General features: G+C 41.5%; 1 protein-coding gene across 1 annotated transcript in view; it reads left to right on the forward strand.

Annotated features, from left to right (window-relative positions):
* PGM5 (phosphoglucomutase 5) overlaps positions 1-26458 on the forward strand; it is a 208322-nt gene that overhangs the window by 106155 nt on the left and 75709 nt on the right. Inside the window, exon 7 of the mRNA XM_055578264.1 lies at positions 17913-18028. Within this exon, the coding sequence (XP_055434239.1) occupies positions 17913-18028 (116 nt within the window). The remainder of the gene's footprint in view (positions 1-17912; positions 18029-26458) is intronic.

Genomic DNA, 26458 nt, shown 5'->3' on the forward strand with positions numbered 1-26458 from the left:
CTAGGGCCTTTGATATTCATGAACTTAAAAGAGACCTGATAACAATTATGGTTGACCCTTGAGCGACATGAGTTTGAGCTGCACAAGTCCACTTACACACAGATTTCTGTCACTAAACACCTACTACAATAACACATGATCTGAGGTCGGTTGAATCTGTGGATGCAGAACCATGGATACTGAGGGCTGACTGGAAAGTTATACACGGATATTCAGCTGTGCGTGGTAGGTGGCCCTACTCCTACATTGTTCAAGAGTCAGCTGTATTAACTCCAAAATGAGGAAAACTGCAATATCAGCATAATTAACTGCCTAGTTTAATGCAAAAAATGTAACATTTTGTCACTCTATTATTAAATTTAGTATCGAAATAATCAGTGCTTAGAAATAATCTGTAGTGTATATGTTCTCATTTTGAAAGAATTCCCAAGTGTGCATAATAGATGAAAAATCTTGTCAATAGTTAATTAAATGAGTGACTTGTAGCATCATTTCAAAAACAAAATTATAAAAATCCTTTCAAGATTCTTTTGAAACAGAAAATCAATTTTTATGTGAGATGTGGATATTTTTTAATATGGTCAGTATGATATGGGTTGAGGCCTTACCCACACATGCACACTCACAGAGTTACTACTTCTGAATGCCATTGGTCAGGGATAAGAAAATGTGCCATTTAAAGCTGTGTCTTCAACAATCCAAAGACTGTGAAAGACTTTAGGGTTCACCCTTAGTTAAATAACCACGGGGGAGGGTTCCTCTGCTATGCCAGGAATGTGTTTAAGGGACTTGAGGGCTGTAGCTTCTACTCTGGCTGCATTCAGGTGAAGCTGATGGAGAGCTGCTGCATCCAGTTGCACAGGCTGTGCCCTGTGTAAGGCCCATACATTCCAAGTGGGTAATGCTCACATTGAGAACACTTACATTTAAATATTTACTATGACGGAGTTTCTGCAGTTGGCATTAAAGTTCTCTCTTCTAAGAGAAGCAGTGTGCGACAATACTTTTTGAAAGCTGGAAATTACTGGGGTCTCAAAGACATTATGGTAGCTCTAGCCAAGGGCACTGCTTCGTCTGCAGCCCTAGGCTGACAGAGAGAGTGGTGCTCCTACTGCTCGTCTGTATCATCCCTTCACCATAGGAAGTGGGATCTTGGCTTGAAGAGATTTGTTCCTCTCACACAAGACTCTTCTCCCACAGTGGCTTTCAATGCCCGGAAGCCATCATGTCCTCTCCCGACCTTGTCCCTTCTCTGTGGGCCCCCAGTTAGGCTGAGGCAGCATCAGCCTAAAACACAGAATAAATCCACACAGGGGATCTGTGCCTCAGTCTCTGAGAAGGGGGACAGAACAGTTGAGTGGCTTTCTGATTCCCTATGGAGACTCTGCTTCTTCAATTAATTACAGGAACTGTGTGTTCTCACCAACCTATTTTGGTCCCCATTCCCCAGAGACCACTAGGCCCTCAAGAGAGAGTCTGTCCCACTGCAGGGTCACCCTGCATGCAAACAGCTGCTTTCCCCATCTCTTTCTTCTTCCCCTACTGCTTCCCAGGACCAGACTTAGACAGTGAAAAGTCCTGCCATCCATCACCCCCACTAGCTGTGCTACTAGGCTGCCTCTCTCTACTGAACGCAGAGCTTCCTGCAGTCTGGGACCTGGTAGAAGGGTATTTGCCTCTCTGGGATGCCCTTCCAGTTAACTCATCTCTCAAACCTCTTTGGGAAAGGCCTCTTCCTGAGAATCCTTGATGTGACTCAAGGCTATTTGACATATTTCTTCTCCCTTGCTTTTCAAAACTGTTCAGTGGGAGTAAAGTCCTTTGAGGCACACCCCTGCCATAATAATATAGGGGATATACTTGGTTTATCTTAACCAGTGTTTTCCAGTATGTTTTGCATGAAACATCAGTCCCACGAGGTGCTACTTATACACACGAGAAATATGCACCCTCCCCTCTCTTTAAAGTTTTACAGTGAAGTAAGCATTTACTTCTGTGAAATCCCACCAAGATAAAGAGAGACCAGTTTTACCATAAATCTCCTACCTTTTCACAGTAAACTTATTATAGCACTGGACTTGGTAAACTAACATACAGTTATGTAGAAGTAAGGTTATCAATCTTTTTAGCCAACTCTTTGTATGTAATTCCATTTGGAACTTCATCTACCATAACTTAGTTTTATTCTGAGCTTTCAGTGGTCTCATGTACTTCCTCCCTCTGGTATTTGAAATACTTAGTTCTGGAATCTAAATGACATTGGTACCCATGTAGGAGAAGTCTGTGTTCTGATAGACCCTACGATACTTGCATAGAATTAGCAAATGTCACTAAGTACTTGCTCTATACCAGGCAATGTCCTTGCCTTCCAGGGGCTCACAGATTAGAGGGGGTCAGCTGTCCCAACATCTAATGTAGTACCCTGTGCTGACTGTGTAACTGGTGGGGAGAGGTGGTGTGGTGGCACAAAGAAGGGACGGGACAGATTAACGTGGACAGTCAAAGTAGCCTGAATCTGGGGGGCCGGCTGAAGAGTGCCGGTGTCTTCCATTTGCCCCAGGATCCCTCTCCACGCTCTCCCTACACTCTGGCCCATAGGCTGACCTCTATGGACTGTCTTCCCTCCTGATTCTAGTTGGGTTTGGAGAATTGGGAGTACTGCAGATACCAGATAGACAGAGGAGAGTGCAGTCAGGAATTGATTCCTCTCCGTATTGCGTTTCTGTGGGCTGGCAACATGCCCCCTCTGAAGGTCACGGCTCCTGCCAGGCAGCCCTGTCCGCCCACTTCTGTCTCTGATCAAGGGATGAGCCTGGGGGTGAGGTAGTGTTCACCCAGTGTTACTTGCCTGGGGGTCCTATGCGGTCCATTGTGTGCCCACGCCTGTGTAGATGGCGCCTGTGTTAAACTCCCCTCAAACTACTCCATGTGCGTGTGTCATCTATTCCTGTTGGGACTGTAACCCCCGTCTGCGTGAGCTGTGTGTGCCAGCGTCTGAAGCTGCGTGGTACTCTAAGGAGGCTCTATCATCTCAGTTTGCTCTTGCCAGAGGGCAGAGGGAAATGCAGGAAACAGCCACTGGAGAGGTAACAATGCTGCCAGCTGCCACACTGTCTGTCACTGCTTTGGGTGTCCGGGGCTTCCCAAGGATCACCCCATTTAGTCCTCCTCGTATGAGGAAATTCACTGTTATTCCATCTCACAGGTGAAAGAGTCTAAGTAACTTGGCCAGCCAGCCTGGAAGAAGAGTATCTGAGTGGGCACTCAGGCAGTCAGAATTCAGAGTGCGTTCTGTCATCCATGCAGATGTATTTGGACTCAATTCCACAGCAGTGTGTCTGCCTGCCTTTCCTGTCTACTCAGCTTTGCCTTGTGCTGAGAACATCATTTCCCACAAAGCATCAACTCTTTCAGTAGTTTCTTTCCTTATAACTATGTCTCATTAGATCAAAACTTTTAATGAGGCATGAGCTTTCTTTATACTTACAGACATTAAACCCAATCCTGAGTAAGGATGCACATCCTGGAAGAGTAAGTGCAGTCTTGAATGTATGGTACCTTTCAGTTGGGGTGACTGCTTCTGTGTCCCTTGATAAATGCTCATTTTCTCAGAGTCCAGTTAGGGATGGCTGCCTGATGACTTGAGCTGGCTTCCCAGGAAACAGCAAGCTGGGTCATATATTAAGCCAGGGATCTTTGAGAAAACTGAGAATGCCCCAATATTTCAATATTTACCTCTGCTTATGGTATTACCCATTGAACAGTGATGCAGTATTATACAAAATACTTGTTTTCTCTGGGCTTTGTTCTTCCTTTAAAATGAGTATGCATTTACAGCTGCTGTATGTTTATTTGCTGTTCCGTCCCCAGATGCCCCATCTCTCCTGTTTTATGACATAGGATCAATAAGATTTTTTAATACCATCCAGGAAAAGATGCTAATCGAATCCAGAAGTGGAAGCACAGAAAGAAAGAGAAGCTTTGTGTAGTGAGATGTTTTATCTCCTGGGTTAGAGCTGATACATCATTTTGTATTTACTACTTTTAGTCTCTAAGTGTAATGGATTCTAAATCTTCCAACGGTATATAGGCTTTTTAAAAAGCTTCAATGAAGTGTCAGCATACTTTAAAATTTAAAGCAAAACAGAAAGACAAGAAGATGACTCACTTTTTGCTCTTCAGGGAGCAATCTCACAGGAATCTGAAAGACAGCTGACAGTCATCTCTTTATCTCTCAGCTTAACTGGAACACTTCGGGCTTCAAATTTGCCAGCCCTAGTGCCTCAACAGTTTTTCTTCTTTGAAAATAAAATTAGAACCAGGAGCAGTTTACATCAAAGTGCTGAAGCATCAAGATGGTAAACATAGAAACTTGTTGATTCCAGACATAAGGCTCCAGATTAATTCTAGCTTATGAGAGTAAACCTGTGATTCTTTCAGTTTTACATATTTTTCTCTTGGATCTTTGGTCACTTTCCCAAAGCCAATTTTTTTTCTTTTAATAAAGATTCTCAAAAGTATGCGTGCCTTATGTTTCCTAACAAAATTAAAAATCAAATTGGGAAGGATCCTATTTTCCTTTATAACACCTACCTAAAAGGAAAGTAACCCACTCCAGTGTTCTTGCCTGGAGAATCCCAGGGACAGGGGAGCCTGGTGGGCTGCCATCTATGGGGTCGCACAGAGTCGGACACGACTGAAGTGACTTAGCAGCAGCAGCAGCAAAAGGAAAGTGCCATAGCTTTTAGATAAAGCAGCCAAGGCAACTGGGTTTAAGGTCCACCTTTGTTTTACAGTTGCCCCAAATCTAAAAATTTATAGGAAGCATGAGACATCCCGTTATATTTTTTATTATAAATATTCTTTAAATGATATGTTTATTTCCCTTTGGATTGAGTGAAAGGTTCAATACTCAGAACAGTAACAACAAAACACTGCAGGACATTTTGCAGTTGTTAGAGCTCTTTCTTATCTTTATATACCATCTCATTTGAGCCTTATGACCTCCTTGATAAGGCAGGCAAGCGAGGTATTATTTAATATGTGAGTTTTATGGTTTAGTCTAGGCTGCCACAGGTCCCAGGAACAGGCAGGTGTCTGCTAAAGTTTATAGATTTATATAATATATACAATTTGAATAACATAATAAAGATATATAATATATGAATATATAAAATTTTAAATTGTAGGATAATTTCTTTACAGTGTTGTGGTGGTCTCTAGCATACATCAATGCAAATTAGTTATATATATATATATATAAGATATATATATATATAAGATATATATATATATATATATCTTCCCTCTTGAACCTCTGTGACTGCCCTGTCCCACCCATCTCAGTCATCACAGCGTGCCAGGCTGGGCTCCGTGTGTTATACAGCAGCTTCCCGCTAGTTATCCATTTTACACATGATAGGGTACCTATGTTGATGCTACTTTCTCAATTTGTCCTGATCTCTCCTTCCCCTGCTGTGTCTGCAAGTCCATTCTCTAGATCTGCATCTCCATTTCATCTCTGTAAAGAGGTTCGTTGGTACTGTTTTTCTAGATTATATATATATATATATATATATATATTCACATTAATATACTGTATTTGTTTTTCTCTGACTTTACTCTGTATCACAGAAATATATAAAATTTATATATAAACTTATACATTTATATAATATATATTTATAATATGTTATATATATTTACATATAAAATACATTATATATCAGCTATATATGTTTGAAAAACTTTTGTGGTCATCTTATTATGACAGCATCATGTTTTATACTTACTTTACTTAGAAGTATGAGTTGCTATAGAGCTTCCCTGGTGCCTCAATGGTAAAGAATCTGCCTGCCAACGCTGGAGATGCAAGTTTGATCCCTAGTCAGGAATATTCCCTGGAGAAGGAAATGGCAATGCACTCCAGTATTCTTGCCTGGGAAATCCCATGGAGCCTGGAGAGCTACAGTCCACGGGGTCGCAAGAATCAGGCGCCACTTAGTGACTCTAAACAGCAACAACAGTGAGTTGCTCCATCCAAAAGATGAGTTGAAGGGTGGACTTTGAGATTTGCTATTGGAGAACAAGGCTTAGCTGAACACTGGCTAATTTTTAATTATGAGCTGAGAAGGCTGCCTTAGATAGGCTTTTAAACTGCAAACTCACTTAAGCCTTTTACCTCAGAGCAGTTCTAGCCAGCAGTACCAGATATCAAAGAAGGGATCCGGGAGTGAACTCATCAATGTGAAAATACTGAAGGACTGACTTGCTGGCAATTTTGTTATGTGTCTACTAGACCTTAGCCCACCATATCCAGAGGCTATTAAACTCCCTCTCCAGTGATTTGTTTGTTGGGATGATGTAAACATTACTAATTCAAACATGTACTTAGTCATAAGTACTACAGAGGGATTTTTCTTCTAAATAAATGTTTCATTGAAGCATAATGTATATTTTACATGCATGAGGCACAACTGATGCATAGCTCAAGCACTTTCCATAAAGAATATACACCCACGTAATTAGCATTGTAGATTAAGAAACAGAACCCATTCCTGAAGCTCTCTTGATCCCCATTCCAATTACTGCCTTCCACTCCTCCCAAGAGATAACCTCTATCCTGACTTTGTCACCAATGACTAGCTTTTCTGATTATTTTTTCCCTAACTATAGAAAAGTGAAAGTGAAGTCGCTCAGTCATGTCCGACTCTTCGTGACCCCATGGACTGTAGCCTACCAGGCTCCTCCGTCCATGGGATTTTCCAGGCAAGAGTACTGGAGCGGGGTGCCATTGCCTTCTCCAGGAGATCTTCCCAACCCAGGGACTGAACCCAGGTCTCCCACATTGTAGGCAGATGCTCTACCGTCTGAGCCACCAGGGTAGTCAGGGAAGTTTCTAACTATCAGATCAGATCAGATCAGTCGCTCAGTTGTGTCCGACTCTTTGCGACCCCATGAATCGCAGCACGCCAGGCCTCCCTGTCCATCACCAACTCCCGGAGTTCACTCAGACTCACGTCCATCGAGTCAGTGATGCCATCCAGCCATCTCATCCTCTGTCGTCCCCTTCTCCTCTTGCCCCCAATTCTTCCTAGCATCAGAGTCTTTTCCAGTGAGTCAACTCTTCACATGAGGTGGCCCAAGTACTGGAGTTTCAGCTTCAGCATCATTCCTTCCAAAGAAATCCCAGGGCTGATCTCCTTCAGAATGGACTGGTTGGATCTCCTTGCAGTCCAAGGGACTCTCAAGAGTCTTCTCCAACACCACGGTTCAAAAGCATTAATGCTTCGGTGCTCAGCCTTCTTCACAGTCCAACTCTCACATCCATACATGACCACAGGAAAAACCGTAGCCTGGACTAGACGGTCCTTTGTTGGCAAAGTAATGTCTCTGCTTTTGAATATGCTATCTAGGTTGGTCATGACTTTCCTTCCAAGGAGTAAGCGTCTTTTAATTTCATGGTGGTAGTCACCATCTGCAGTGATCTTGGAGCTCAGAAAAATAGTCTGACACTGTTTCTACTGTTTCCCCATCTATTTCCCATGAAGTGATGGGACTGGATGCCATGATCTTCGTTTTCTGAATGTTGAGCTTTAAGCCAACCTTTTCACTCTCCTCTTTCACTTTCATCAAGAGGTTTTTTAGTTCTTCTTCACTTTCTGCCATAAGGGTGGTGTCATCTGCATATCTGAGGTTAGTGATATTTCTCCCCACAATCTTGATTCCAGCTTGTGTTTCTTCCGGTCTAGTGCTTCTCATGATGTACTCTGCATAGAAGTTAAATAAACAGGGTGACAATATACAGCCTTGACGTACTCCTTTTCCTATTTGGAACCAGTCTGTTGTTCCATGTCTAGTTCTAACTGTTGCTTCCTGACCTGCATACAGATTTCTCAAGAGGCAGATCAGGTGGTCTGGTATTCCCATCTCTTGAAGAATTTTCCACAGTTTATTGTGATCCACATAGTCAAAGGCTTTGGCATAGTCAATAAAGCAGAAATAGATGTTTTTCTGAAACTCTCTTGCTTTTTCTGTGATCCAGCGGATGTTGGCAATTTGATCTCTGGTTCCTCTGCCTTTTCTAAAACCAGCTTGAACATCAGGAAGTTTACGGTTCACATATTCCTGAAGCCTGGCTTGGAGAATTTTGAGCATTACTTTACTAGTGTGTGAGATGAGTGCAATTGTGCGGTAGTTTGAGCGTTCTTTGGCATTGCCTTTCTTTGGGATTGGAATGAAAACTGACCTTTTCCAGTCCTGTGGCCACTGCTGAGTTTTCCAAATTTGCTGGCATATTGAGTGCAGCACTTTCACAGCATCATCTTTCAGGATTTGGAATAGCTCCACTTGAATTCTATCACCTCCACTAGCTTTGATCGTAGTAATGCTTTCTAAGGCCCACTTGACTTCACATTCCAGGATGTCTGGCTCTAGGTGAGTGATCACACCATCGTGATTATCTGGGTTGTGAAGATCTTTTTTGTATAGTTCTTCTGTGTATTCTTGCCATCTCTACTTAATATCTTCTGCTTCTGTTAGGTCCATACCATTTCTGTCCTTTATCGAGCCCATCTTTGCATGAAATGTTCCTTTGGTATCTCTGATTTTCTTGAAGAGATCTCTAGTCTTTCTCATTCTGCTGTTTTCCTCTATTTCTTTGCACTGATCACTGAGGAAGGCTTTCTTATCTCTTCTTGCTATTCTTTGGAACTCTGCATTCAGATGCTTATATCTTTCCTTTTCTCCTTTGCTTTTTGCATCTCTTCTTTTCACAGCTATTTGTAAGGCCTCCCCAGACAGCCATTTTGCTTTTTTGCATTTCTTTTCCATGGGGATGGTCTTGATCCCTGTCTCCTGTACAATGTCATGAACCTCATTCCATAGTTCATCAGGTACTCTATCAGATCTAGTCCCTTAAATCTTTCTCACTTCCACTGTATAATCAATCATAAGGGATTTGATTTAGGTCATACCTGAATGGTCTAGTGGTTTTCCCTACTTTCTTCAATTTAAGTCTGAATTTGGCAATAAGGAGTTCATAGTCTGAGCCACAGTCAGCTCCTGGTCTTGTTTTTGTTGACTGTATAGAGCTTCTCCATCTTTGGCTGCAAAGAATATAATCAGTCTGATTTCAGTGTTGACCATCTGGTGATGTCCATGTATAGAGTCTTCTCTCGTGTTGCTGGAAGAGGGTGTTTGTTATGACCAGTGCATTTTCTTGGCAAAACTCTATCAGTCTTTGCCCTGCTTCATTCCGTATTCCAAGGCCAAATTTGCCTGTTACTCCAGGTATCTCTTGACTTCCTACTTTTGCATTCCAGTCCTCTATAATGAAAAGGACATCTTTTTTGGGTGTTAGTTCTAAAAGGTCTTGTAGGTCTTCATAGAACTGTTCAACTTCAGCTTCTTCAGCATTACTGGTATATTGAGGTATAATTGATAGATAAAACTACAGCATGATGATTTGATAACTGATACACCTTGTGATGGAGAAAGAAATGGCAACCTACTCCAGTATTCTTGCCTAGAGAATTCCATGGACAGAGGAGCCTGGCAGGGTACAGTCCCTGGAGTTGTAAAGAGTCAGACACAACTGAGCAACTAACATACATTGTGAAGTGCTTATCACAATCAAGTTAATTAACTCACTCATCACCTCATATAGGTACTTGCCGGGGTCCAGCCCCCGTGGATCCAGGGAATTCGAAGGGGAGACGGCATCGGCGATCAGGAAACAATTGCTTAATTAAACATTAATTAAGGATATAAAGAGTGGTTAAATAAGGATAGCCCAGTGAGGAAATTCAGTGGAGAAAAGAGGCTGAATAATTCAGCCAGAAGGTGAGAGAAAGAACGACATGGGGAGACCAAGTTTCGGTGAACAAGGCCCGCACTTTATTTTCCAAAGTAGTTTTTATACCTTAAGTTATGCATAGAGGATAATGGGAGAAGGGGTAGAGTCATGCAGTAAGCCAGGCTTTCTTCCTGCAAACTTATCGTATGCAAAAGTTTAGGTGATTTGCATCATCTTCTGGCCCGTTAACATTTTAAGACCCTTTCTTCAGAAAACTTATTTTTCTCTGAAGGTGATTAGTCAGGCACCACCCTCCAAAAGCATTTAAGTTGCATTCCTATAGGGCAAAGGTGTAGTGGGCTACAACAAGAAAAAGAATTAACTCAAGGGTCCAAGGTTACAAACATTAAAACTACTACTTACACCAATCATATTAATCAATACACTGCCAGGGACACAGCAGGTAAGGGATATGGAAACTTAGCAGCAAACATTGGCCCAACAAGTGAAAAACCCTTCACCAATACAATTTCTAATCAATCTTTTAACTGCTCAAAGGAATCTGTATTTAGACAGTTTAGAACATCTCATGCCTCTCACAGTTGGGAGGCTCTGAGCAATCACATGTGGCTAGAAAAACCTATTCAGGCAGGCTAGAGGACTTCCAAAGGAGTTTGTAGGTTGAAACACTATCAGACCAAGGAACTTTATTAACTGAAGCGGTAAGTTAACTCTTTTTTTCAGAGAGAGGTAGTGGGGGACAGCCCCCCATAAAGTCAGAGGTGTAGTGAGAGCACAAAACAGAAAGTATGCAGACTCTGGTTTTGGGGGTAGATGCTCGAGAATTTCCAGGGGGACTCCTGAGGCTCGATCCCACCTTTGCGTATGCTGAGCCTCCTTCCTCATGACCTTTGCCACGGGTGGAGCTCCTGCTCCCAGCAGTTACTCTTCTTTTTTTGTGAGAATTCTACTTTCAGCAAATTTCAAGTATACAGTGCATATTAATAACTATGGTTACCAAGCTGTACATTAGCTTTTCAAAGCTTATTTATCTTATAAATGGAAATTTGTACCCTTTGACCAGTATCTCCCCATTTCCCCACCCACCCCCCTAGTCCCTAGCAACCATCAATTTACTGTTCATTTCAGTGACTTCAGCTTCATTTTTTTAGACTCCACATTTGAGTGATACTGTGTGTAAGTGAAAAAGTTGGCTTAAAGCTCAACATTCAGAAAACGAAGATCATGGCATCCGGTCCCACCACTTCACGGGAAATAGATGGAGAAACAGTGGAAACAGTGTCAGACTTTATTTTTTGGGGCTCCAAAATCACTGCAGATGATGACTGCAGCCATGAAATTAAAAGCCGCTTACTCCTTGGAAGGAAAGTTATGACCAACCTAGATAGCATATTCAAAAGCAGAGACATCACTTTGCCAACAAAGGTCCGTCTAGTCAAGGCTATGGTTTTTCCAGCAGTCATGTATGGATGTGAGAGTTGGACTGTGAAGAAGGCTGAGCGCCGAGGAATTGATGCTTTTGAACTGTGGTGTTGGAGAAGACTCTTGAGAGTCCCTTGGACTGCAAGGAGATCCAACCAGTCCATTCTGAAGGAGATCAGCCCTGGGATTTCTTTGGAGGGAATGATGCTAAAGCTGAAACTCCTGTACTTTGGCCACCTCATGCGAAGGGTTGACTCATTGGAAAAGACTCTGATGCTGGGAGGGATTGGGGGCAGGAGGAGAAGGGGACGACAGAGGATGAGATGGCTGGATGGCATCACTGACTCGATGGACGTGAGTCTCAGTGAACTCCGGGAGTTGGTGATGGACAGGGAGGCTTGGCGTGCTGCGATTCATGGGGTCGCAAGGAGTCGGACACGACTGAGCGACTGAACTGAACTGTGCACTATTTGTTTTAACAATAACAATTCTTTTAACAATACAAATCTTCACCAGCTCTTGGCAATAACACTTTTCCCAGCATCTTTTCATATGCTAATCCGTCACTTGAATATCCTGTTATGTAAAGTACCTATTCAAGATTTTTGCCCCTCTTTTAAAGGTTATCTGCTGTTTTCATTGACTTATAAGAGTTTTTATATGCAAACTACATATAAGTATTTTGTTGAACATATGTGATGCAGATGGGCTTCCCAGTTGGTGCTAGTGGTAAAAGAACCCACCTGCCAATGCAGGGGATTAAAGGCATGAGGGTTCAATCCTGGGTTGGGAAGATCCCCTGGAGAGGAGGGCATGGCAACCTACCATGGCTGCCATTTCCTTCTCCAGGAGATCTTCCCAATCCAGGAATTGAACCCAGGTCTCCCACATTGTAGGCAGACACTTTACCGTCTGAGCCACCAGGGAAGGCAGGGAAGTTTCTAACTATATTGAGGTATAATTGACAGATAAAACTATAATATATTTAAAGTGTACAGCATGATGATTTGATAACTGATAGCACATTGTGTTGGAAGGAAATGGTAACCAGTATCCTTGCCTAGAGAATCCCATGGACAGAGGAGCCTGGCAGGCTACAGTCCATAGGGTCGCAAAGAGTTGGACATGACTACTACATGAAGTGGCAGCATGCAGGCACAGTGCAGGTATCTTGTAATCTATGTAGATGGACGCTTTTTAAAAAGGGGCTGAGAGTTCAGTGTGTAGAAAATAGGACCAAGAAGTCTGCTAAGCTCTTTAGAAAGTGGATGTTTGAAGATGAATCAGAAAAAGAGGGACCTGGATCTTGTCCTTTTTTAATCTATTGCAACTTTCTTAAAGTAGAATTCCAAGAACAGCTGATTCGGCTTGATATATTTGCTATAATTAGTCATTGTTTATTTGGCTGTTCTATAGCAAGGTAAGAGAGTCATTAATAACCATTGACATTCCAGTAAAATATTACTGCACCCAGTGATGTAGCACTGTATAATTAAGTTAATAGATACTTTAATACCTACTATGGGCACGCACTGTGCTGGGTGTGGGAGGCACAGAGATGGATATGCTAGCACTTGTATATGTAGTGAGCTTTTAGGGGTTTTTCAGGATACTTTTATATCTGTTACGTTGTTCGAGTACATGAGGGTAAGGTGACTACCGACACTGGGAAGAAAAATAATGTGTCTTTCTGCTCTTCAAACCTTTGATTCTCATATATTCACTGCAATAATTCTGTCCTAAAGTCTTGACTTTCAAGAAATGCCTTTGTCTTCTCCTGATAGCTGTGTACTGCTGCTACGTATGCTGCTTAGTCGCTCAGTCGTGTCTGACTCTTTGTGACCCCATGGACTGTAGCCCACTAGGCTTCTCTGTCCATGGGATTCTCCAGGCAAGAATACTGGAGTGGGTAGCCATTCCCTTCTCCAAAAGATCTTCCCAACCCAGGGATTGAACCCGAGTCTTCTTGCATTGCAGGCAGATTCTTTACTTTCTGAGCCATCAGAGAAGCCCCTGTCCTGATAGTCTCACTGATTAATACCTGGAGAAATTCCCTTTACTCAAAATGATTGATTAAGTTATAATCACTTAATTACACCTTAATATAAGGAGCAGAAGATATTAAGAAGAGATGGCAAGAATACACAGAAGAACTATACAAAAAAGATCTTCACAACCCAGATAATCACGATGGTGTGATCACTGACCTAGAGCCAGACATTCTGGAATGTGAAGTCAAGTGGGCCTTAGAAAGCATCACTACGAACAAAGCTAGTGGAGGGTGTAGAATTCCAGTTGAGCTATTCCAATTCCTGAAAGATGACGCTGTGAAAGTGCTGCACTCAATATGCCAGCAAATTTGGAAAACAGCAATGGCCACAGGACTGGAAAAGGTCAGTTTTCATTCCAATCCCAAAGAAAGGCAATGCCAAAGAATACTCAAACTACCGCACAATTGCACTCATCTCACACGCTAGTAAAGTCATGCTCAAAATTCTCCAAGCCAGGCTTCAGCAATATGTGAATCGTGAACTTCCTGATGTTCAAGCTGGTTTTAGAAAAGGAAGAGGAACCAGAGACCAAATTGCCAACATCCGCTGGATCATGGAAAAAGCAAGAGAGTTCCAGAAAAATATCTATTTCTGCTTTATTAACTATGCCAAAGCCTTTGACTGTGTGGATCACAAGAAACTGTGGAAAATTCTTCAAGAGATGGGAATACCAGACCACCTGATCTGCCTCTTGAGAAATCTGTATGCAGGTCAGGAAGCAACAGTTAGAACTGGACATGGAACAACAGACTGGTTCCAAATAGGAAAAGGAGTACGTCAAGGCTGTATATTGTCACCCTGTTTATTTAACTTCTATGCAGAGTACATCATGAGAAACGCTGGACTGGAAGAAACACAAGCTGGAATCAAGATTGCCGGGAGAAATATCACTAAGCTCAGATATGCAGATGACACCACCCTTATGGCAGAAAGTGAAGAGGAACTAAAAAGCCTCTTGATGAAAGAGAAAGAGGAGAGTGAAAAAGTTGGCTTAAAGCTCAACCTTGAGAAAACGAAGATCATGGCATCCGGTCATCTATTTCATGGGAAATAGATGGGGAAACAGTGGAAACAGTGTCAGACTTTATTTTTCTGGGCTCCAAGATCACTGCAGATGGTGACTGCCGCCATGAAATTAAAAGACGCTTACTCCTTGGAAGGAAAGTTATGACCAACCTAGATAGCATATTCAAAAACAGAGACATTCCTTTGCCAACAAAGGTCCGTCTAGTCAAGGCTATGGTTTTTCCAGCAGTCATGTATGGATGTGAGAGTTGGACTGTGAAGAAGGCTGAGCGCCGAAGAATTGATGCTTTTGAACCGTGGTGTTGGAGAAGACTCTTGAGAGTCCCTTGGACTGCAAGGAGATCCAACCAGTCCATTCTGAAGGAGATTAGCCCTGGGATTTCTTTGGAAGGAATGATGCTGAAGCTGAAACTCCAGTACTTTGGCCACCTCGTGCGAAGAGTTGACTCATTGGAAAAGACTCTGATGCTGGGAGGGATTGAGGGCGGGAGGAGGAGGGGACGACAGAGGTTGAGATGGCTGGATGGCATCACTGACTTGATGGACGTGAGTCTCAGTGAACTCCAGGAGTTGGTGATGGACACGGAGGCCTGGCGTGCTGCGATTCATGGGGTCGCAAAGACTCGGACATGACTGAGCGATTGATCTAATCTGATCTGATCTGATAAGGAGCCTTAAATGAGAAAACATAAAGTAGAGATACTTTCCCCCTTGCTATTCAACAATATTCCTTAAATAGTAGATATTAGTCAACTGAAATCATACAGACTTTATTGAGGGCAAGTCTGATAAGGTACTTTGTTATCCTAGACATTGAAGAGTTATAAAGGTATGTAAGATGTAGCTTCTGCCCTCAAAGAACTAAAACATTGGTGGTGGTGGTAGTGTCTGTGTGTGGAGGGAAAGTGTTAAGGAGGTAAAAACATATACAATGACCATGTGAACATAAAGACCCCATACATACCCAGAGAGGAAGCCTAAGGCAGGAACGGCTACTCTGGGTTGATTATGGCAATGAAAAAAAAGTTGTATTATTATGATAGTAGAGCTGCTGCTATAAAACTAATCCCAAAATGTACAATGGCTCAAACACAGCAAAAGGTTTTTTCTCAGTTATTAAAAGTTAAAAACAAGTGTTCCTGATTGTTGATGAATTCTCTTCCAAATGGTGATTCAGAGATCCAGATTCTTCCAACTTGTAGGCCCACCATCTTTAACATGTGGTTTCTAGGATGGTGGGGCTTGTCCACATTAAACTGGCAGAAGGAGAAGAAACAGGGAGGATGGGAAGTTTTAATAGCCATATCTGAAAAGAGTATGCATTATCTCCACTAGAGTTCCACTGGCTAGAACTCTACATGGCCACAACGAACCTCATGGGAGGCTAAGAAATGTAGTCCAGCTGTGTGTCCAGGAAAAGATGCATTTATTGATCACTAGCAGTCTTTGCCACAAGATTCATGATGGCCGGACATTTTAGATAGGTTTTGAAGCAAAGTGAAGTATTCTGAGAGACTGGAAAGGAGGATTAGTCCATGTAACATGAAAAGCAGGAAGAAGGACTCAGAAATCAACAACAAAAATGCAACAGCATATTTAAAAAATAAGAAATGATTGGGACTTTCCTGTTGATCCAGTGGTTAAGACTCTGTGCTTCCATAGCAGGGGCTCCAGTTTGATCCCTGGTTAGGGAACTAAGATCTCACATGCTGCGTGGTGACCTCCACCCCTGCAAAATAAAAGAAAAAAAGAGAGTTCAGTTTTTTTTAAAGGAGCATGTGGGAGGGGTCATGAGAGAAAGTGTTGGAAAGGCAGATTGAGGCTATTTCCAACCTGAAGCCACATTTTTAGAGGTTTTAAAATCCACAATGAGGAGCCTGTATCTACCATGTGTCTTTGTTTTCCAGTGTTTTTCCTTTTTGCTGTGAGAGCTCACTCCCATTTTTAGGAAAATTTTGGCCCAGATTCACTTTCTTTCTTTTCCTTCTGGTCTTTCCTAGAAAGTGAGGTTTGTTTGTCTCCAGCATGTGATGGGGGAGGCAAGAAGAGGGGAGCAGACCCTCAGCATGAGCAGCTTCAGTTTTAGCTTTTGTACCAGAGAGTTTCAGAGACTCCACCGGGGCCTCCTGCCAAAAAGAGGCCAGGCTCCTCCATTCAGCCTGGTATCTGCTGGATGCAATGTTTGGGATGGATCCCAAGTTCAGTAGAAGGAGAAGGGAGGGGAATTCCTTTCTGACTTTAGGACACAGTCAACTCCTGCTTGGGATCCTGGAATTTAATTACCCATATTGTTATCTGAGCTTGTGTAACTGCAACTGTTGGCTCATAGTTATAAAAAGTATCGAGTCCTTTAAAATCCAGCCTGGGCCTTTAGCCTAATGACCTCCTAAGAGTGATTAACTGAAAAGGGTGGAGTTGGGGAAATCCTTTCTCCTCCCTTAAGTTCTGCCAACTTGGCTTTGACCCAACAAGAAAGTTTTAACCAGAGAATATATATCGCACACCCTCTAGCCTTTCTCTTACCCTCACCTCTGCCCCAGTTGCATTCTATTTTGTGATCATATACATTCGTTTTAGCTAAATTAATTTTGAGCCAGCCTTCACTGTGAACTGCCCTTGAAAGCTTCTGTGTGAATGATTTCTTCTTTGTTGAACTTCTGACTGTGAAATTAATGGCTTTGAAAACTTCTTCTCTCCAGTTTGGGGAGGATTTATTTCACTATTCCTACCAGGATGTAAGCATGATTATGTATTTTTCTTGGAACATTTTGAGAATAAGAGAAAATCAACATTTCTAGCAGCTCATAGAAAGAATGTTCCAGTGCTGTTGGCTCAGTTGGTAAAGAATCTGCCTGCAATGCAGGAGACCCAGGGTTCGATTCTTGGATCAGGAAGATCCCCTGGAGAAGAAGGAGATGGCAACCCACTCGAGTAATCTTGCCTGGGAAATCCCATGGACAGAGGAGCCTGGTGGGCTACAGTCCATGGGTTTGCAAGAGTCAGACACAATTTAGTGACTAAACCACCAAAGTGTGTGTGTGTGTGTGTGTGTGTGTGTGTGTGTGTGTGTTGGGGGGTAAGCAGTGTACCACAGTGTCTACTATTTTCTAGGAGTTGAATTGCTTGTTCATGGGATGTGTATATATTCATCTTTAGTATGTGCATGCTAAGTCACTTCAGTCATATCTGACTGTGCAAGCCTTTGGACTGTAGCCTACCAGGATCTGTCCTTGGGATTCTCCAGGGAAGAATACTGGAGTGGGTTGCCATGCCCTCCTCATATTCATCTTTATAGATAATGTCAAACAATATTCCAAAGTGTTTGCACCCAAATACCACCTTCCTTTAGATTCTCAGATCCCCAGTTGGATCTTACCACAAAGGTTAAGGAATATATAGAGAAGGGAAACATAAATGTGAGAATATGCTATCCATAAACCTTCACCTGTGGCTTCACATCTTAAAACTGTCCACATTGTTCAGGTGTTCTAAAATCTAGTTTATGGCATAAACAAATCTTAAAGACTTGCTTATGTACTGAGAAAAAAAGAAAGGCGAAGTATGGATTGATTGTTGCCTTAAATTCTGTTTTTCAGAGTGGCCAAATCAATGAAGGTCCCTGTGTATGAGACCCCAGCTGGATGGAGATTCTTCTCAAATCTGATGGACTCGGGCCGGTGCTCTCTGTGTGGAGAAGAGAGCTTTGGCACTGGTAGGCTTTATTGGGTTGGTATTACTGGAGCGGGTGGCTGCAGCACTCTGTGACCCCAGTTTGGAAACCTGTGACTCCACTGTGAATCAGAGGCTGGAGAAGGAGTTAGAGGCCAAAAAAAAAAAAAAATTAGGATAAACCTAGTGGGATACATGCTATGACACACTCACATCTTCTGCCCATTTTTTCTTCTTTTAAAAAATTTCCCTTTCTTTCAAAACTTTCTATTATGGAAATTTAAAACAACATATATGCACATATATCTTATCTTTTGGCTTGCATAGTTCCCAAGAAAAGTGAAAGTGAAAGTTGCTCAGTCATGTCCGACTCTTTGCGACTCCATGCCCTGTACAGTCGTTGGAATTCTCCAGGCCAGAATACTGAAGAGGGTAGCCTTTCCCTTCTCCAGGGGATCTTCCCAACCCAGGGATTGAACCCAGGTCTCCCGCATTGCAGGCAGATTCTTTACCAGCTGAGTCACAAGGGAAGCCCATAGTTCCCAAGAAGTCAGCTCTAATTACTACTGTTGCTCTGTTTTCAAATTTCCCCTACCTCCCATTTCTGTCTGCCTTTAATATTTTCTTTTTATCTTTTGTTTTTAACAGTTTAATTATAGTATATCTAGGAACATGTATTTTTTAAATTCTTCTTGGGGTTCTTTGGGATTCTTGGATCTGTTGTTTGTTGTCTTTCATTAATTTTAGAAAATTCTCAGCCATTATCTTTTTTAATATCTCTCTTTCCCTATTCTATCATCTCCTCTGAGGCTCTAGTTACTCGTATGTTAGATAATTTGTGTCCAACATATGGACAGAGCTTTTACAAGCACTATTTGGTTTTGTTTACTCTTTTTTCTTTCTGTGTTTCAGTTTAGATAATCTTTAGTGGCATATTACTGATTCTTTACTGAGCTGTGTCCAGTCTTTTGCTGAGCCTAGGGAAGCATTTCTTCATCTCTGATACTGTGGTTTTTATTTCTAGCATTACTTTTTGATTCTTCTTAAATAATTTTCATCTCTTTGATGCATTTCTTGATCTGTTTATGTCTGCTATTTACCTTTTCCATTAGATTACTGAACATGTTAAACATAATTGTAAACTTTCTGACTGATAATTCCAATATCTGGTTCTGGTTCTCTTGATTTCTTTGTCTGTTGATAAAGCAATGGTTTACTCGTTCTTGATTTTTGTACATCCTGTAATTTTTCATTTAATGCTGGACTATATGTCTATAAAGAGAGCAGAGACTAATGTAAGTAATATTTACACAAAGAAAATGGTGTTATCTTTCTATCAGAGCATTAGTGTGCAAGGTTAAGCTAAATGTAACTAAGTCTTGAGCTATGTTTGAGTTTCATGTTTCTGTTATAATCTTTAGTGTGTTACAGGCTTCAAATTCTCCCAGGAGTGGGATATTTTTACTGTGTACTGAAAGTGAGGATGGGTTATGAAAGAGATTTTTCAGTGTTTCTGTTTCATTCACAGCTTTCAGCATGTAGGTGATACAAAATAGACCTCTTCTCACCAAGTACTTGACCCTTCTCTAATGGTAGCAGACCTCTGCTTAGTATTGGTATAGAATTCCGGGCCCAGGATTTCCTACCCTCTCTCTAAGGTTTCTTACTTCAATTCTTATTTCAGTAGCTGCAAATCTTTGCCTGGGTCCTAGGCATAAGAAGGTTTGCAGCTCATTCATCCAGGAACTTTAGGCTTTCACTTCCTATGAAAGAAATGTTTGGGGAACGAGAAGGGTTTCATGCTTATCTCTTGGGCAAAAGTTGATTATATCCTGCATACCAGCAGTAACAAGTCTCTCTTTTTCCAGCCTTTCCTGAGTACCCAGTGGAACCTATGAGAAAAAACTTGGAAGTGTGCCCCTTATATCTGGGACTCTAGGCAATTTTAAAATAACATGATAAAAGCTATACTTGGCCCTTACAAATTTTTAAAACTCTTATGTGACGTCTTATTATTCACTTGTATGGAAGCATCTTCTTTTCCCTGTGCTCTGCCAGAGATGAGATGGTTTTGTGTCCTATCTTTCCTTGAAGGGGCTTGAGACTCTTTGGAATCAACTTTATTGCTTGTGACATCAAATCTCTAATCAGTTCCCCAAAAGTTGTGATTTTGCAGATTTCCTAATCTTTTCTTATTACTGGAATGGGTGTGGCACTGTCTTGTAGATTTTACAGTTAGGATACAAACGACTTTACATTGTAACTGGTTAATCTCTCTTCAGTTCAGTTCAGTCGCTTAGTCGTGTCCAACTCTGTGCCACCCCATGAATCGCAGCACGCCAGGCCTCCCTGTCCATCACCAACTCCTGGAGTTCACTCAAACTCCTGTCCATCAAGTCAGTGATGCCATCCAGCCATCTCATCCTCTGTTGTCCCCTTCTCCTCCTGCCCCCAATCCCTCCCAGCGTCAGAGTCTTTTCCAGTGAGTCAACTCTTCACATGAGGTGGCCAAAGTATTAGAGTTTTAGCTTTAGCATCAGTCCTTCCAATGAACACCCAGGACTGATCTCCTTTAGGATTGACTGGTTGGATCTCCTTGCAGTCCAAGGGACTCTCAAGACTCTTCTCCAACACCACAGTTCAAAAGCATCAGTTCTTTGGCGCTCAGCCTTCTTCACAGTCCAACTTTCACATACATACATGACCATTGGAAAAACCATAGCCTGGACTAGACAGATCTTTGTTGGCAAAGTAATGTCTCTGCTTTTGAATATGCTATCCAGATTGGTCACAATTTTCCTTCCAAGGAGTAAGCATCTTTTAATTTCATGGCTGCAGTCACCATCTGCAGTGACCTAGGAGCCCAAAAAAATAAAGTCTGAGACTGCTTCCACTGTTTCCCCATCTACTTCCCATGAAGTGATGGGACCAGATGCCATGATCTTCGTTTTCTGAATGTTGAGCTTTAAGCCAACCTTTTCACTCTCCTCTTTCACTTTTATCGAGAGGCTCTTTAGCTCCTCTTCACTTTCTGCCATAAGGGTGGTGTCATCTGCATATCTGAGGTTAGTGATATTTCTCCCGGCAATCTTGATTCCATCTTGTTCTTCTTCCAGCCCAGCATTTCTCATGATGTACTCTGCATAGAAGTTAAATAAGCAGGGTGACAATATACAGCCTTGACGTACTCCTTTTCCTATTGGACACCAGTCTGTTGTTCCATGTCCATTTCTAACTGTTGCTTCCTGACATGCATATAGGTTTCTAAAGAGGCAGGTCAGTCCCATCTCTTTCAGAATATTCCACAGTTTATTGTGATCCACACAGTCAAAGGCTTTGGCATAGTCAATAAAGCAGAAATAGATGTTTTTCTGGAACTCTCTTGCTTTTTCGATGATCCAGCGGATGTTGGCCATTTGATCTCTGGTTCCTCTGCCTTTTCTAAAACCAGCTTGAACATCTGGAAGTTCACGGTTCACATATTGCTGAAGCCTGGCTTGGAGAATTTTGAGCATGACTTTACTACAGTGTGAGATGAGTGCAATTGTGCAGTAGTTTGAGCATTCTTTGGCATTGCTTTTCTTTGGGATTGGAATGAAAACTGACCTTTTCCAATCCTGTGGCCATTGCTGAGTTTTCCAAATTTGCTGGAATATTGAGTGCAGCACTTTCCCAGCATCATCTTTCAGGATTTGAAATAGCTCCACTGGAATTCCATCACCTCCACTAGCTTTGTTCGTAGTGATGCTTTCTAAGGCCCACTTGACTTCACATTCCAGAATGTCCAGCTCTAGGTGAGTGATCACACCATCATGATTATCTGGGTCCTGAAAATCTCTTTTGTACAGTTCTTCTGTGTATTCTTGCCACCTCTTCTTAATATCTTCTGCTTCTCTTAGGTCCATACCATTTCTGTCCTTTATCAAGCCCATCTTTGCATGAAATGTTCCCTTGGTATCTCTAATTTTCTTTAAGAGATCTCTAGTCTTTCCCATCCTATTGTTTTCCTCTATTTCTTTGCATTGATCGCTGAGGAAGGCTTTCTTATCTCTTCTTGCTATTCTATGGAACTCTGCATTCAGATGCTTATATCTTTCCTTTTCTCCTTTGCTTTTCGCATCTCTTCTTTCCACAGCTATTTGTAAGGCCTCCTCAGACAGCCATTTTGCTTTTTTGCATTTCTTTTCCATGGGGATGGTCTTGATCACTGCCTCCTGTACAATGTCATGAACCTTCGTTCATAGTTCATCAGGCACTCTATTTATCAGATCTAGTCCCTTAAATCTATTTCTCACTTCCACTGTATAATCATAAGGGATTTTATAATATCTCTCTTAAGTCTCTTTTAATCTGCATTTATCTCCTCTATATTTTCTCTTTCTAATTTATCCATTGAAGAAACTGAGGTATATGTCCTATAGAGCTGTTAATAGCTTTGATTTTAATGTTCCTTTCTAATTTGTTTAGTGTTACATAAAGAGAAACTATTAATAATTTTTTTTTCTGGTTTGCAACCATGATAACGGATTCTGTTATTGACTATGGTATTTTCTTTTGTAACACTTCTACATTTTTGGCATTCATTTTAGATATACAGCCTTATAATTTACAATTAAAAGATTTTTCATGTGTTTTCTACTATTTAGACCTTCTATTTTATAGTCTTATATTATTCCATTATCTACAATATTAAAAATAATATTAAAAAGCAATTGTGATAGCTCATGATTTTAATGGAAATTAATTCAATATTTTACCATCTGTTTTGATGGTTGCTTTTTAATGTTAGTAAAATCCTTGTCATGCTTATGTAATACCCCCTCCATTCTCATATTACTTAATAAATGGCCGCTGGAAGATGCCCTTTCAGAATTAAGTGATATATTAGTGTTTTTCTCTCCTTTATTATGTGAATGTAATTTTTACCAAAATTAGTTAGATTCTAACAGCGTTAATGGTACAAAAGGGTTGGCAGGAAAAGGAGAAAAGGTTCCAGGAAAAGGGTCTCCTGGAAAAGGAGAGACTGTATTAAGCTCTCTCAATGATTATGTTTGATATCAGAATATGTGGCTGGCAGGTCTGCTTAGGACAGTTTAAACTGTTACATTTTTTTCTCTGCTGATCCTTTGAAAAATAGGTGTTCTGTATGTCTAAACCAGTGACTGTGACTCAAAAAACTCAGGAATTGTACACTGTATATAACAATTCTGCCTAAAATTGTTCTGCCCAAATAACACAAATCTAGCAACTGGGATAGAACTGTTAAGTCCAGATTATCTCCTTTCTCTCTCTGTCTTTATAAACATTTACCGAGTGCTTACAATATACCATAAATTTGTAGTCTTTAAAATTAAAGAATAAAATGTTATATGTATAAAACCATATTATACCCTTAATAACAAATATTTGCTGACTTCAATGTAATAAACATTTATTCTGTATTTACAGAGTACAAGGCACTATATTGGATGATATATAGAATACAAAATGCTTAAGTTCATACCTTTAAGAAACTCAAGATCTTTAGGATACACAGAAAGATGCACAGATAACTTTTCTACAAAACAGAAAATTTGAAGTTCCATAATAGAGGAATAGAAAAAGTACTGTGGCAGATAGGAAAAGGAGAAAGTAGTTTGGAACCGGAGGCTCAAAGCAGACTTCTTGGAAGAGATGGGAGTTGGATAGTTCCTAAAGAATGGGAAGGATTTGCACATATAGAGATGACAGGACAGAGGCAGAGCCTTGTTAGATGGAGACAGCAATGTCAAGAAAGTAATAGAAGTGGGGATGAGAGGACATGTGTTGTAAGTAGCTAGCTGTTGAGTTTATCTAGAGAAGTGTTTTCCAAATATGAATCAGGGCTAATTTGGGATCATGAGATTGGTACAGTCATGAACAACTTTTTAAGACAATATAATAGACTAGAAACTATCAGATGCATTGCATTTAGTAAAGGTAAATGTTATTTTGGGAAATTTTACATACAAATATACATACAGGTATCTGTGTGTATAGTAGGTCTTACTGTAAAACATATTTATTGTGGATCATGGCCAAAAACTGAAAAAGACTGGTCTATACCAGGGGTTGGGAAACTTTTTTCTGTAAAGGGCCAGGTAGTAAATATTTTAGACTTTGTGAACTGAGAGGCTATGTAAGGTCTCTTCCAGAGTCACTCGACTGAATGACCGTAGCACAAAAGCAGCCATAGGCAATACATACATGCGTATGGTTGTGTGCCAATAAAAATTTACTTAAAAATAGGCCTAAGTCCAAATTTGGCCCATGGGCTGAAGTTTGCTAACCTCTGACATATAGGGTAGGATAGAGAAGGGAGTATCAAGAAATTGGAAATGCCAATGGCGAGGGCCTCACTTTAGAAGCCCTTTGCCTGCCTAGCTTAGATGTTGAGTGTGCTCAGTTCCCCAGTTGTGTCTGACTCTTTTGCGACCCTGTGGACTATAGCCCGGTAGGCTCCTCTGTCCATGGGATTTCCCAGGCAAGAATACTGGAGTGGGTTGCCATTTCCTTCTCCAGGGGATCTAGGAATCCATCCATGGTCTGCAGGGGAGGAGGGATATCTGTTTGCAGCCACTCTCAGCAGTCTTTGCTTTCAGATTGTTACGCTAGTTGCAGCATGTAGGCTGGACTGGAAGGGAAATTTTAAAAGTCTCTCACTGTTCTGTTTTCCCGTCATTCTCCTTTCAAGGAGCACAACAGATTTTTCAATGTGTAGAACCCAGCCCCACCATTCTTCAGGTTTGGATGACATTAGCCTGATTTGACAGATGAAGCTCCTGAACCCAAGAAGCAGTTAAGTGACTCACCCAGGGCCCCAGAGCCTGGAAAAGGCCTCTACTTGAATTAAATTACAGTTGAACTAACAGCCAGGTCTCCTGCCCTATAGTGCATACTGCTTTCCACTGTGCCAATCAGTCTTCCCCATGAAAGCAATGGCTAATTCTGTCTCTCCAGCACTTAACAGTAGATGGCTGTTAGAAGGCCCAAGGAACTGGACCAGTCATTCTTACAAGGAGAAAGTGGCTTCATGCTGTTCCTTATTAATGCTGGTTCTTGGAGAGGCATTGAGCTGGATATGTTAAGAATCGCCTAGGAAGCTTGACAAAAATGTAGATTTTCTATCCTACCCTTGCTTGAAATCCCTGGCTCAAGCCTGAGAATCTGCATTTTAACTAAGTGTCCTTATGTGATTCTGATGTGCAGTCAAGAACAGGAAATGTTGCTCTGGTGAGAACCGGTATTTGTTTTTCATCAGGAATGGTATAACAAGTATCTCTGAGATGTGACGCCAGGTTCAGCTCAGAAAGTCTAGAGGCCCAGGAACATGAGGCTGATGATCACCTGCCACTTACAGACAAACCACGTGGCCTCTCTGACCCCTTATATTTCCTGCCTGTAAAAGTCAGCTGCTCACAGGTGCTTCCCACCTACCTTAGGACATAGTTCTCAAAATCAAGTGAGCTAATAAGGGAAGGAGAAAGCAGAGAGAGGGAAAGATTCTAAACCTGAGACTGGGCAGACACTTCTAAAACTTATCAAAGCTTTCTCTAGTGAGTGAAGTAAAAGTTGCTCAGTTGTGTTCGACTGAGCACAGTGGACTATACAGTCCGTAGAATTCTCTAGGCCAGAATACTGGAGTGGGTAGCCTTTCCCTTCTCCAGGGGATCTTCCCAACCCAGGGATCGAACCCCAGTTACCCACATTGCAGGTGGATTCTTTACCAGCTGAGCCACAAGGGAAGCCAAAGCTTTCTCTAGTGGTGGCCTTTTTTCAATGCCCTTGGGGCATGGAGCTGTGTACCAACTAGGAATGCAGACTTTAGTGCCAGGAAAGCTTGAAAATATGGATCTGCCTCAGGCTCAAGATGCTAAGTTTTTTGTCCAAGATGAGCAAGATATACCCTGAGTGGGAATTTCCCTTACCAGCATCTTGAACTCCTAGAACTTTCCAAGGTAACATGCTAGTGGTAAGATCAGAGTCCATGCTTCTTGCCCATGGAAAGGTGTGAGTCTCAGACAATAGGAAACCTGCTCTGTCAGAGAACCAAGGTCATTTCAGAAGCAAAATCATCTTTTGTGCTAGGAAAGATATTCACCCATTTCCTTGGAAGGGCTTTGGAAAACTCTTTTCAGAGGGAAAGGAGAACATTTCATAAATCCTTAGCTTTAAATAGAAAGTAACTGTTCCTCTAAATGGCTTTCTAGTTATTTTTCTCAAGTTCCAAATTGGGAGGAATCTGGACTCGTTCCCACACACAAAAGTGGGTACTAAAATCCTAAGAGTTAAAAAACCAACAACTTTGAAGTTTGGGAGCATTTGTTGATGATGTTCTACTGGTTGCCATCATTCTCATCAGTTTTCTAAGAAGTCATACCATCTGGGGAGTGTATGAACTACCATGCCTAGAACTTGTCCCTTTACAGATAATGCAAGGAATTGCTGGGTTTGT

The sequence above is a fragment of the Bubalus kerabau genome, chromosome 4 (assembly GCF_029407905.1).
Source record: "Bubalus kerabau isolate K-KA32 ecotype Philippines breed swamp buffalo chromosome 4, PCC_UOA_SB_1v2, whole genome shotgun sequence".
NCBI classification, from domain to species: domain Eukaryota; kingdom Metazoa; phylum Chordata; class Mammalia; order Artiodactyla; family Bovidae; genus Bubalus; species Bubalus kerabau.